Source organism: Ailuropoda melanoleuca, chromosome 5, assembly GCF_002007445.2.
Source record: "Ailuropoda melanoleuca isolate Jingjing chromosome 5, ASM200744v2, whole genome shotgun sequence".
Classification (NCBI taxonomy): domain Eukaryota; kingdom Metazoa; phylum Chordata; class Mammalia; order Carnivora; family Ursidae; genus Ailuropoda; species Ailuropoda melanoleuca.
In genome coordinates, this window is record NC_048222.1 from 40619841 (window position 1) to 40632881 (window position 13041).

At 41.7% G+C, this 13041-nt stretch overlaps 1 protein-coding gene across 2 annotated transcripts in view; it reads left to right on the top strand.

Annotated features, from left to right (window-relative positions):
• The window catches only part of AAGAB (alpha and gamma adaptin binding protein), a 58564-nt gene that overhangs the window by 15600 nt on the left and 29923 nt on the right, over positions 1–13041 (top strand). For both annotated transcript variants that reach the window (XM_002914266.4, XM_034660781.1), the window contains exons 2-5: positions 1537–1727; positions 1866–1962; positions 2294–2383; positions 5523–5606. In XM_002914266.4, coding sequence (XP_002914312.1) covers positions 1537–1727; positions 1866–1962; positions 2294–2383; positions 5523–5606 — 462 coding nt within the window. The remainder of the gene's footprint in view (positions 1–1536; positions 1728–1865; positions 1963–2293; positions 2384–5522; positions 5607–13041) is intronic.

Consider the following 13041-nt stretch of genomic DNA (forward strand, 5'->3'; position numbering starts at 1 on the left):
CACAATGCGCCGTATGTCAAATGTAGTCTTACATCTATTTTAAATTTAGTGTTCTATTTAAAAAAAAGGGGGTTTTGTTTTCAGACTGGTTCCTCCTAGTATCCACATGATGAAAGTTTACCAATGAAAAGCATGCATATGTCACATACGCACTCATATGTTATTATACATTATTCCTAGCAGTCTTTGGGACTAAATGATTTCCCCATATCTTTTTGTTGAGCAAAAACTATGGCAGTGTTCCACATACATAATCTTAGCTCTGGAATCAGAAGTTTAGCTTCTAGTTTTCTGTGTCCTGCTAATTGTGAGCTCGAGGGATATTTTCTATGTTCATCTTCGTTTGCATCGAAAAGGAGTTTGTGGCCATTTTGTCGTTCGTTCTTATAATAACCCAGTTTTAGTGGCATGTTATTTTATTTCTCTAGGCTTATTTTCCAAATCTGTATAAACCGGAGGTTGTGGGTATGAATGTGAGAGATGGGAGTTTAGGTTAGAACAATTTCTAATGTTTTTCCACTTGTGAATATTTTATGGCATTCTGGAAGCAGACTGCTTCGGTGGTCCCATGACCTCATCTCTATTTGTTCTTCATTGACTTGGCTTTTTCTGTAAGAATTTCATTAGTTATAGCCATGCTGCACATGGGTTTCTGAAAGATTTAGGTATATTCTAAATAATTAAATTTACGTTTTTAAATTATGCTAAAAGTGTCTCTACCAAACAAAAATTGGAGTTGGCTTTCAAAGAATCTGAACAAGGCTGAATATAAATGGAATTGGGGTCATTTATCAGTATCCATTCTTTTATATCATCAGTTGAATTAATGTATAAGCATTTGGCCTAAGGAAGATGTGTAGCTTTTATTTTATTAATGTGTTAGCCTTACTGCTACCTTCTTTGTAGCTTGCAGTAAGGACAGAACAGTTACAGATTCTCGAAGGTTCTTGTCACCTTCCCTCTCACATGAAGTATGTAAGCAATAAAATAAATGTAAGCTTATTTTTTCTCTTCTACTTGCTCTTTTCTGGGTGTTTGGTTACATGACTGTTTTGTCTTCTATCTAATGTAGTCACAGTCGTTTTCGTGTTTTAAAGAACAAAAGCCAATGAGTTAAATTATGTTTCCATTATTTTTACAATCAAATAAATGATAGAGAAGAAAATACCCTGATAAAGGGGAGGCCTTTTGAAGTCCTTACACAAAGAGAAATAGGTAAAGCACCATATTAATCTGGTATCTTTTTTTTTTTTTTTTTTTAAGCTTTACCCATTCATCTGAGAGAGAGAGCTTGAGAGAGCAAGTGGGGGGAGGGGAAGAGGGAAAGAACCTTCAAGCGGACTGCCCGCTGAGCAGCATGGTGCCTTACGTGGGACTGGACCCCACGACCCATGAGGTCATAACCTGAGCTAAAACCAAGAGTCAGACTCCCAACTGGCTGAGCCACCCAGGCCCCAATCCAGTATCTTTTTGAGAGCCTTGACCAGTGTGTATCGGTGTTGCACTTCCCATGGTGACGTTGTGTCCTTTGTTTAGATATCCTTGGAGCAGAAGATCTTATTGTGGAAGTGACTGCCGATGATGCCGTGAGGTTTTATCCCTGGACCATTGATAATAAATACTATTCAGCAGATATCAATCTATGTGTGGTGCCAAACAAATTTCTCGTTACTGCAGAGATCGCGGAGTCTGTCCAAGCATTCGTGGTTTACTTTGACAGCACACAAGTAAGATTTGGTTTGCCAGGGACCTTGGATAAGAAATTACTTGGTGCTTTCTTTTTTTTTTTTTTCCTCCTGCCTTTTCCGTGAGTTCTCTTAACTGTCTCTTCTGGTTGTTTCTATGTTTGTTTTTCCTCCCTCCAGAAATCCGGTCTTGATAGTGTTTCCTCATGGCTTCCACTGGCAGAAGCATGGTTACCTGAGGTCATGATCCTGGTCTGTGACAGAGTGTGTGAAAATGGTAAGGCATGCCGACGGGACGATGGTTGGTACACACAATTGCTATCCCTTCGTGAACAGAATATACTTTTGTTTTCTTAGAACAGTACATCTCCTGTAATTACATTACTTTACAGAGTATTTTTAGCTATTTCTCTTTGGAATCTTGCAATATTTACATTTTATTTTTTTAAGAATGGACACTGTGGGTTTGAGAAATCATTTTCTTTATATTTATTTTGGATGCCTTTAGAATAGCTTACATTAAGGGTAACACTGAGATTTATGGAGAGTGTTGCAGTAACAGTCTCTTTTAAAAAATTTTTACTTATGAAAATTCTTTTGCATATCAGGTGTGAACCGGCAAAAAGCTCAAGAATGGTGTATCAAACATGGCTTTGAATTGGTAGAACTTAGTCCGGAAGAGTTGCCTGAGGAAGATGGTAAGTGTTCACGTGTCAGGAGAAACATGGCATTTGGATTCAGATATGAGGGAGTATTTTAATCCAGGGAAGAAGAATCAAAGTGAAATTTAAAAAACATTTTTTCCTCAGCTGTTTGAAGAAATTTGTGCAAAACCCATTGGTGTGGTCATACTGTTAACCAAATGATCCATTTTTTTGGCTCCCCCATGTTAGGACTTTTCAAATATTGTTTGTTTTTCTTATAGATAAAGGTAGAGTATTTCTATCTTAAATCTTAGTCATTCCCTCCATCTCTTATCCTTTGCTGCCAAAAAAAAAAAGAGGATTTGACCTATATGCTAAATAGTAAAGTTTATGTTCCTTATTTTGAATTTCTCACATCCTGAGGCTGAATTCCCAGGAACCTTAGGGGGCATGTCAGCCCTATTTTATGTCCTTTGGACATGTGAAACCAAAAATAGACCCATAATTCCCCCCTCCCCCATCCCGGGGTAGCTCTTCACTTAACTGCCTTCTATGATATTCTGGACTTTTCCCCTCTCTCTTCCCTTCCCCCACTCCCCTTCTCACCTTCCAAATACACCTGTGCTAGCTGCCATGGGACCAACCAAGAGAAGACAGGTGTGACCCACCAAAACCTTATAGTTCAGTACAAGAGAGAAACACATATGTGAAAAATTGAATTGCCAAGTGGAATGTCGTAAATATTTAAAAAATATATTGGTGCTCTGGTATTTTAGAGATGGGAGAGATTATTTTTGTTTAGAAATTCCAAGACTATGGTGGCATCATGAACTTTCACATGTCACTTGCTCCACAGGGAAGCAATGGGAAAGAAAGGCACTGGGCTTGTAGTGAGGGGACCAGTAGGGACATGGCGTTGAGAAGATGCTAGTTCTTGCAAAAGACATTCTGAGAGGCAACCAATATGAATTAAAGTACATAGGCTGTATATAGTTGTTATACAAATCTTTTTTTTTTTTTTAAGGAATTAAGAAATCTCTTTTTATATTCTGGCTCATTTAGAATTTTCCCAAAATGTTACCTTTGAGAGTAAAACCCTGCCAGAGAAGAAGAGGATAAAAAGGCTGATTTTTCTCCCTGTACATTTTTAATAATAATTGAAAATTAACAAGTACAGTTTCCCTTCCCATGTCTTCCAGGTCCCCTAACCTTGGGCCTTGCTTTGTGTATGTGAGCACGTACATAACTGTTTATTTCTGACACTAGAATTTTCTCTTCTTACTGTTGTCCTTCAGAATCCACATTTGAGTCATTTATTTAAATCTGTTTTGATTTTGTAATTTCTTCTCCCTTACACCACTACACTTCTTCTTGCTCCTTGTCTGACCAATGTTCTTGCATTAATTCCGCTTAATATTAAAATAGATTTTTGACATACCTTTAGATGAAGTAATGACATCCTCCCTAGAATTTTTAAAAACAGACTATAAGCTTTGTATGCATGTATCCTAACACCAGTATGAGACTTTCTGCTTGTTTGGATTAGATTTCATCTAACTGGTTCTAGCTCTTTATTTCAGACCATATTTTTGGTTTCTGGTTCTGTCATCTGAAGTGTTAGTTATCCTTTTACAAACTGAATCACTCATAGTTCAGGTAAACATGTCTTTTATTTCTTCATTTAAACATGGATGGTAATAAAACTCATCTTTGTATTTTCAGTTTAATCCTCGCCATATTTCTGTTAGGTTGGTAGGTTGGTATTCTTCCAGTGATTCATCCCTCCCTCAGTTGTTACTGAGTGCCGACTGTCCCTCAGGCACCGTGTTAGGCGGTGACTCCTGCCTAGAGGGGACAGTTACATCAGTGAATCGTCAGGTCCCACGCCTCTTTGCTCTGGGAGGGGTGTGTGCAGAGTGGCATCAGCCCCCCTTTTCGTTGAGGATAGCATACATGATTTGCCCTTGATCAAATAGCTAACAAGTTATCGAGCCTGAGTTCTCCCTCTCTCTCTGCTGCTCCCCCTGCTTGTGCGCTCACGCTCTCTCTCTCTCTCTGTCAGATAAATAAAGTATTAAAAAAAAAAAAGAGCCTGATTTCCAATTCAGATTTTCTGGCTTCTAATTCTGTGCCTGGTCAAGCCACTAGACACAGGTCCTGTGTAGATTGTGCTCCGGGAGCTCTTAGGAGACTTTCTCCTCCCACAATGTGAAAACTACTTCTGCCATCACTGACCATATCCAGTCTTATAACGCTCATTTCCATCGTACACATAACTGCAAGCTAAGAATGTCACCTTATTAGTAAGCTAACTGGGACTAATGCCCTATTATTTTGAATGGTATCAGTTAAATTCCAGAAGCACAATAGTACCAATACTGACCCAGCTAAACTAAGTTGTTGGTTTTTATTTTTAATGACCCTTGCCTGTCTCCTACACTTATGGTTATAGTGATTTTACTTCTCTTAAACTATATTTCTCTGATCAAGAAATTGTTCTCTGAATACCTGTTACAAACAATAATTGTTATGCTGTGATTCCCAGGAGAAAGTAGGGCATTTACAGCATTTTATGGCACACCAAGAGGACCATTCCTGCCTTCGGGAAACTCATTCTCCATAAATAGCAAAAATTGGTGTTTCCAATGCTGTGCCGGGATTGTGTAATTAACAGGAACTAACATTTTCAGGAGAATATGAGCAGATTCCATTGGTGAGGTGATAGAGATGACTTTATCATAGAAACCTTTTATAAAGTACATTTATTTCATTGTTTCAGTTTCTGGGTTATTCTTATCAGGAGCTCTGAGCTGTGTATTTTTTTTTTTTTAAGATTTTATTTATTTATTCGACAGAGATAGAGACAGCCAGCGAGAGAGGGAACACAAGCAGGGGGAGTGGGAGAGGAAGAAGCAGGCTCATAGCGGAGGAGCCTGATGTGGGGCTCGATCCCATAACGCCGGGATCACGCCCTGAGCCGAAGGCAGACGCNGGAAGGCAGACGCTTAACCGCTGTACCACCCAGGCGCCCCCTGTGTATTTTTTTCTTTACTACGTAAGTTACAATGTGAAATACCAACTAAGCAAGATAACTAAGCCACAGTTATTGAAAAGTATGGCTTGGGGGGATGTACATACATGCACATATGTCTGTATGTGTGTATAAATATATCTGTTTCCTCTCTCTTATTAGATGACTTTCCAGAATCTACAGGAGTAAAGCGAATCGTTCAAGCCTTGAATGCAAACGTGTGGTCCAATGTAGTGATGAAGAATGGTAAGTAGAGTGAGACTAAAAGTCCTAAAGATTTTTTTTTCCTCCTGTTCCTTGTAGGTTTCAAATTATTTGTATATAAGTGGAACCGTTAGGCTCATATACTATCTATAGATTTGTTCAGTTTTAAGTTCCCAGCTGAAGGAAGAGCCAAAAGTAACATTTCTAAGAATTTATAATGTATGTTTAATAGTTAATTCAATAAGAATTTAGGAACTTAGAGTTTGCTTATAATAAACCTAACATTGTCATGGGGGCGCCTGGGTGGCTCAGTCGGTTAAGTGGCTACCTTCGGCTCAGGTCATGATCCCAGGGTCCTGGGATTGAGCCTTGCATTGGGCTTTCTTCTCAGTGGGGAGTCTGGTTCTCCCTCTGCCCCACCTCCATGCTTACACTCTCTGTCTCTTTCTCTCTGAAATAAAATCTTAAAAAAAAAAAAAAAAAAAAAAAAGCCTAGCATTGTCTTTGGCTTTGAGAACTACTCCCAAAATTGTAAAACATGAACCCTGTCCCTGAGGAGCTCATAGTCCAGCTCTGGAATCAAAGTGTGCACTTTTAACATGCTAGGTAACCATGCAAGGCAGTCTTTGATGAGTGCAGAATGACAGATACAAGTAGTAAACGCATAGAGGTCAGAGATGTCATTATTTTAGGCCTGAGTATATAGAGAGCGTCAAGGTGAAAGCAGTCTTGGCCGTGGTGTTTATGGGATGGTCAAGATTTGGGTTGTTGAAGGGCGAGAGTGACAAGCAGGGGAGGAAGCATGGCATTGAGAATAATGGTAGTGTGTTCCAGGGTCACTTAGCAGTTGGAGCTAGCTTAGAAGAGAGAGGCCTGGATGCTAGGCAGGAGAATCTGGACCTTTTCTGATAGGAATTGGTGAGTCACTAGAGCTCTTTTACCTAGAGAGTGATGCAAAGAAGTTGGCATCTTTCAAAGGTTAATGTCATGGTGGTGTGCAGGTGAGTTTGGTGGTTGAAGCAGGTGGAAGTAGACCTGAAGTCAAGGAGACCTGGCAGCAGCCCGAGAGTGAGGTAGTGGGGCCTGGGCTGACATGACAAGTGGCCATGGGGCGGGAAGCTGGAGCTGAGGTACGGCGAGAAGGGGTTGGGCTGGTTGGTGCACATTAGCCCCTTGCTGTCAGTATCAGTTTAATGAGGCTGCGATTGTGAAGTATTGCATGCTGGGAGCTTGGAACGACAGGTGGTTATTGTCTCCCAGCTCTAGAATTCAGGTGTGCGAAACCAAGGTGTCTGCAGGGCCGTGCTCCCTCTGAAGGTGTCGGGGCGGCGGAGGGGGGGGATCTGTTCAGTTCTCTCTTCTAGCTTCTGGCAGTTCTTTGGCTTGTGATAGCATACTTCCACTCTTCACATGGCATTCTCCCTGTGTGCCTGTGTTTACATTTCTTTTTTGTGTACGGACAGTAGTCAAAGTGGAACGCCTGGGTGGCTTAGTCGATTAAGCGTCTGCCATCGTCTCAGGTCATGATCCCAGAGTCCTGGGATCGAGCCCCGAGTAGAGCTCTCTGCTCAGCAGGGAACGTGCTTTTCCCTCTGCCTGCTCTGCCTGCAGTTCCCCTTGCTTGTACTCTCTCTTTCTGACAAATAAATAAAAAAATCTTTAAAAAAAAAAAAAAAAGGACAATAGTCATACTGAATTAAGGGTCCACCCTACTTCAGTGTGACTTCATTTCAACTTATTATACCTGCAAATAAGGTAACATTCTATTTCCAAATAAGGTAACTGCTGAGGTATTGGTAGTTAGAACTTCTGCCTGTGAATTTGGTGAGTGATACAGTTCAACGCATTAACACAGTTCTTTAGGAATTGCTGATTGTGTGGTGTTTTTCTGTCTTGTAGCACTTGGCTGTCTCAACAAGTATGCCATGGTAGGTGAAACACTACAGAAAGGAATGAGAAAAATCCTATTTACATGGAGCTTACCCCGTCTCCCCTGAGATAAAAGAGTCAAGTGGAAAATCAGTTTTATAGAAGTAGGGTACCTCATCTCAGGTTTTGGTTGGTGCTTGAGTGTGAATGAGATTGGGCCCCTTCTGCTTGCCTGAGGTCTGACCTGACCATGTCATCCTTGGAGCAGCTCCTTCTGGTATAGTAAGCTACTCCTTCCCCTTTTCTTCCCGTCTGTCCTTCCTCTCCCTGGCTTTATTCTTTCTAGGGGGAATCTAATGTGTCTGTTGCATTGAATTGCAGAGAGAGACTTTGTTCTTTTACCATAGCAATTAAAATAAGGCCCTGGTAGATTTAGATTTTAGCCTATGTTGTCATCTCCCTCTTAGCAAAACAAACTCAGATTGAGGCTTGGTCCTTCTCATTCATTCATTGAGCAAATCCTTGTTGAGCATCTGTCATGGGCATTGCCGTACACTATCTTCACTATAAAAATATGTGTAAGGTATGGTACATAAGCTGGATCAATTTGGAATAAAATTATATTCAGTGGTGCTTGTTAAATTTATGAGAACTATTTTCAAAGAAGCTTATTTGGCTTCAATCACTTTTTGAAAAATCTGCCCCCTGCCCCACCCCCCACCCTGTCTTCATACATTCAAGAAGTAATGCCTCGTAATTTATATTTATGGCCATACATTTAGAGGCGGGACTGAGCACCTTTTATTACTTTGGAATTATGGTCCAAGGTGTTTTCTGAAAAAATGCTGTTCCACTTGTTATAGACACTGAACACTATTCCTAAGAGAATTGCAGAGCAGGGAGGAGTATCATGGATATTTCATGACTCTTTGCCCTGAGTGTCTCTACCTCCTCCCTTTCTCTTCAGTGTTGGTACACTGATTTGCAATTACCAAAAACCAAAATACTGCCATTAGCTTAATCCCATGTTTAAGAAGATCCTGAACTACGTGGTATGAAAGAAACTTAACTATCTTCTCTCTAGGAGGAGCCCTAGATGTGGAAATACAGAGACATTTGGATACAGCCCAGGTCGTAGGCAGTGTCAAGGACATCCTGGTATAGCCCCACATCTTAGATTAGAGACCGAGCTCTGTGTGGATATGGGCTGGGTCATGTTACTCTTCCAGAGTGACCTACTTCCCGTGCTCTTTGCAGAGCTTTGCTTTGCTGGTGGTCTGAGGACCCAGGGAACTGCTCTTTCCTCCCAGCAGGCTTTTCTTGAATGTCTTCCAGCAGGTGCTCTGACTCGTTAATTTTGGTTTTTGGGGGATCTCCTCCTCTAGATCTTTTCTCTTTCACTCCCACTCCTTTCTCTTTTTCTTCTCTTACTTTTAAAAAAAATTGTTGTTAAATACACATAGCATAAAATTTACTGTGTTAACCATTTTTACGTGTGCAGTTCAGAGGCATTAAGTACATTCATGTTGTTACGCAGCCATCACTGCTCTAAGGTTTTTAAACCAAAAAATTGTTTAAATTAAAAAGTTGGTTGACAAAGAAAGATATTAGAGGAATTATTTTTTTTTCTTTTACTGGAAATTCAGTTATTTTCATGAAGGAATAAACGTTTACCTAAGATTTTAGAGTGTAGTGTAGTGTACCTAATTTATTCCAGGGCTGCCTTAACAAACTCCAACCCAAGCCCTTAAAGATAGGGGCCAGTAAAGAAAATTTCTCATTTGTAAACATAGATGCCATGATTTTAATAAATATAATAGCATTTAACTACTGTAATACATGGCCATACCCATTATTATGTTGTAATGAAATTTTTCCTTTATTGCTGTTTCTCTAAAGAATCAAGAGACAGTTTCCAGTCCTTACACTGTCAGTCAGCTATGTGACCTTAGAGCTCATTTTTCCTGGGCTTCATTATCTGGAAAATGAGGTTGAGCCCCATCCGTGGCTCCCAGCTGTGGCTGCACATTCAAATCACCTGGAACAGCTTTACCACCTGTGCCTCACCCAGACCATTTCTCTCAGAAGGGAGGGGCAGCTGCAGTATATTTTAAGTGCCTTAGGAATTCAGATATTCAGCCCTAGCTGAGAACTACTGACATAAATGATCGTCGTCTAGTTCTAACTTGTAAGAGTCTGTGCCTAATCCATGGGAGTAAATCAGGCATTCTGGAAATGGCATTAGCCCTGACAGACTTGCTTTCTCCCATTACTAAATCGTGTGGTGTTTGCCAGTCACCCCTCCGACTTACAAAGCTGGAGGCAAACGACAGGACTGCCCAGTGTAGAGTCACCTAGAGGCAAAGGCAAAAATCGTGGGCAGTGCCTTTCGTCCGTCCTGGGCGCCTCTTTCTAGTAGGGCCTAGTATTATGAGCAAGTTGCCAGTGTTTGCATTACATAATCCGCCTGCAGGTCTGAAAGAAATAATGCAGCCCTTTTAAGTAGGTAATTGTCTAGGGGCATAATTGAGACCCTAGGTGTATTTGGGCCATTTGAGTTTTTCTTCTGTCCACCTCAACTCTCTCTCTGGTCCACAATTTAAATCCAGTTTCAAGTGTTTATTCATGCATTAAAAATATCTCTTGAGTATTTATCATGTGCCAGGCATTGTTCTGCATGCTTGGAATACATCAGTGAACAAAAGGAACAAAAATTTCTGTCCTTGTGGAGTTTTTATTCTGATGGGAGGCAGTAGTCAGTAGACAGCACAATTTAATAAATTGCACAGTATGTTAAGAAGCTGTGAAGTGATACGGAAAGAAATAATAAGGCAGGGGCGCCTGGGTGGCACAGCGGTTAAGTCTCTGCCTTCAGCTCAGGGCGTGATCCCGGCGTTATGGGGTCGAGCCCCACGTCAGGCTCTTCTGCTATGAGCCTGCTTCTTCCTCTCCCACTCCCCCTGCTTGTGTTCCCTCTCTCGCTGGCTGTCTCTCTCTCTGTCGAATAAATAAAAATAAAATCTTTAAAAAAAAAAAAGAAATAATAAGGCAGGGTTGGGGTGTTGAGATTGCCAGATAGACTGCAATATTAAATCGGGTGGTCAGGGTTGTTCTCCTTGAGAGCTTGAGATTTGAGGAAGGAGATGAGGTCTTTGCCATGTGGATATCCAGGAGAAGAACAGAGCAGGCATAGGGAGTAGCTTCAGCAAAGGCCTAAGGGGAAAGCATGCCTGATGTGTCTGAAGCATATCCAGGAACACACAGTGGCCGAGGGGAGAAGGTCAGAGAAAGTGGAGGACCAGATTATTTAAGGCTTTGTTGTAGGCCATCAGAGTGACTTTCACATTTTCTTAAGGTCAGCTGGGAGCTGTTGCAGGTCATTGAGTAGAAGAGTAATGTGATCTGACTTTAGGTCTAAAAGGATCACTCTGGCTGCTGGGTGGAGAATAGGTGATGGAGGTGAGGAGGAGCCCAGAAGATCTCATAGGAGGCCCTTGCAGCACTCCAGGTGAGAGATAGTGTGGTCCGGACCAGAGTTGTAGCAATGGAAGACATAAGAACAGGTCATATTCAGGATATGTTTTGAGGTGGAGCTAGCATGATTTCCTCATGGTTTGGATTTGAGATATCAGAGAAAGAGAGCAGTCAAGGACTCCAGGATCTGGACCTGAGCAATTTGAAGGATAGGTTGCCATCAGTTGCAATGAGGAAGCCAGAAATGTAGCCGACTTTGAGGGGCAAGGTGACAGATGTGTAATTCATCTTTGGACCTTTTAACTTTGAGATGGCTACTAGACTTCCAAGTGGAGATGTCAAGTAGCCAGTTAGATAGATGTGTAGAGTTTCAGAAGAGAGGCAAATGCATGCATTTAAAACCGTGAGCCTGGATGAGATCACCAGGGGAATAAGTGTAGTAAATAAAGTGGACCAAGGACTCAGTCCAGGAACATTCCAACATCAGGAGAAGAGAAGGAACCAGCAAAGGAGACTGAGAAAGAATGACCAGCAAGGTAGGAAAACCAAGAGAGTAGAGTCCTAGGATCAAGCAGAGTGTCCTTAAGACGGAGGAACAGTCAGCTGTGCCAAATGCTGCTAATAGGTCAAGTACGATGACAACTGAGAATTGCCCTTCGGATTTAGCAATGTGGGGTGTCACTAGTGACCTTGAAGAGAGCAGCTTTGGGGAAGTAGGTGAAGAGAGATTGGGAGGAGAAAAATTGGAGACAATGACTATAAACCTCTCTTTTGAAAATTTTGCAGGGGAATAGGTGGGAGCTAGTGAAAAGAGCGTGGCTGAGTTTTATTATGTTTTTAAGATGAGAGCAAGAGCAGCATGCCCAAAGGCTGAAGGGAAAGGTCCAGTAGAGAGCAAAAAACCTGATGAAGTAGGAGAGAGGGGAGAACCACTGGAGTGATGTGGAATAGGTGAGGGGTCGACTCTAGTGGATAAGTGGAAGGATGGGCTCTGGACAGGAGAGAGAAAGTAGATCTGTAGAAAGAGGCAGGGAGGGAGTGTGTGGGTGCGCATGTCACTGGGGGGAGAATTGTGATGTGGCAATCTGTGGAAGTATCTTCTGATTGCTTAAATTTTCTCAGTGAAGTAGTGAGCCAGGTTATCAACTGTGAGAGGGCAGGAGGCAGTAGTGTTAGGGTTTGAGGTGAGAGAAGAAAATGTGGATGTTCACTGGAAGAGCGAGAGAGAAAGTGAACTGAGGGATATAAATAAAGTAAGATTGCCAGACAGCACGAAGGGGCCCGCTAGAAATTTGGTACGATAAATTTGAAGTGAAGCCAGGCAGCGCACGCGCGCGTGTGTGTTTTCCCCAGCTACCTTAAGCCGTATGGGTGCAGGCATGGAGAAATCGGGTGTGCTTTTACTAAGCAAGGGTATCAAGAGATACCCTCTCTCAAGAGAGAGCAAGGAATTAGTGTACATAAGAGAGTAACTATAATGATTGACCATGGAATTTAAACTGGGTAGGAAAGGGAAAGAGAAAAATCAGTGGGGAGAGGATCAGTGAAAAGGTGATAGTTTTGAGGTCCCAGTGGAGTTGAAGAATAGTTGGATTGAGGCACTGTAGGGAGGCAGTGTGCTGTAAAATTAGGTGGTGTTCAGAGAGTGGGATGCATGAAATTGAGATTATGGCGAGGTTGTAGCTATTGGTAATGATAAGGTCTTAGGGCGTGACTGGGAATACATGGCCGAAGTAGGGTAGAGGACAAAATCAGTAAAGAAATTTAGTGAACTGAGATTGTTGAAAGGATCATCTCTATGTCTATTGAACTTGCTAGGAATTCAGGCAGAAATAGTATTGGAGAAAGTGACAGCCAATAATTAAAATTACGAAGAAATGAGGGGAGAATGGGGGGGCCGTTGGATGGTGGTAGCGAAGTTCTTAGACACTTGCCATAGTCTGTGAAAATATCAGTAGGCTTTTATATTTGGGGAGATTTTAGGAGTAATTTAATCCATCGATTCTCAGCTGAGACCCGCTGGGGGTATGGGAGGGCATATCAAATGCTACACACTCCCTCCCAAGATACTGGTAAGCCTGTATTACCAGTCGGTTGATAGGATGACGAATCTCTCAATTACGTTGGACTAAAA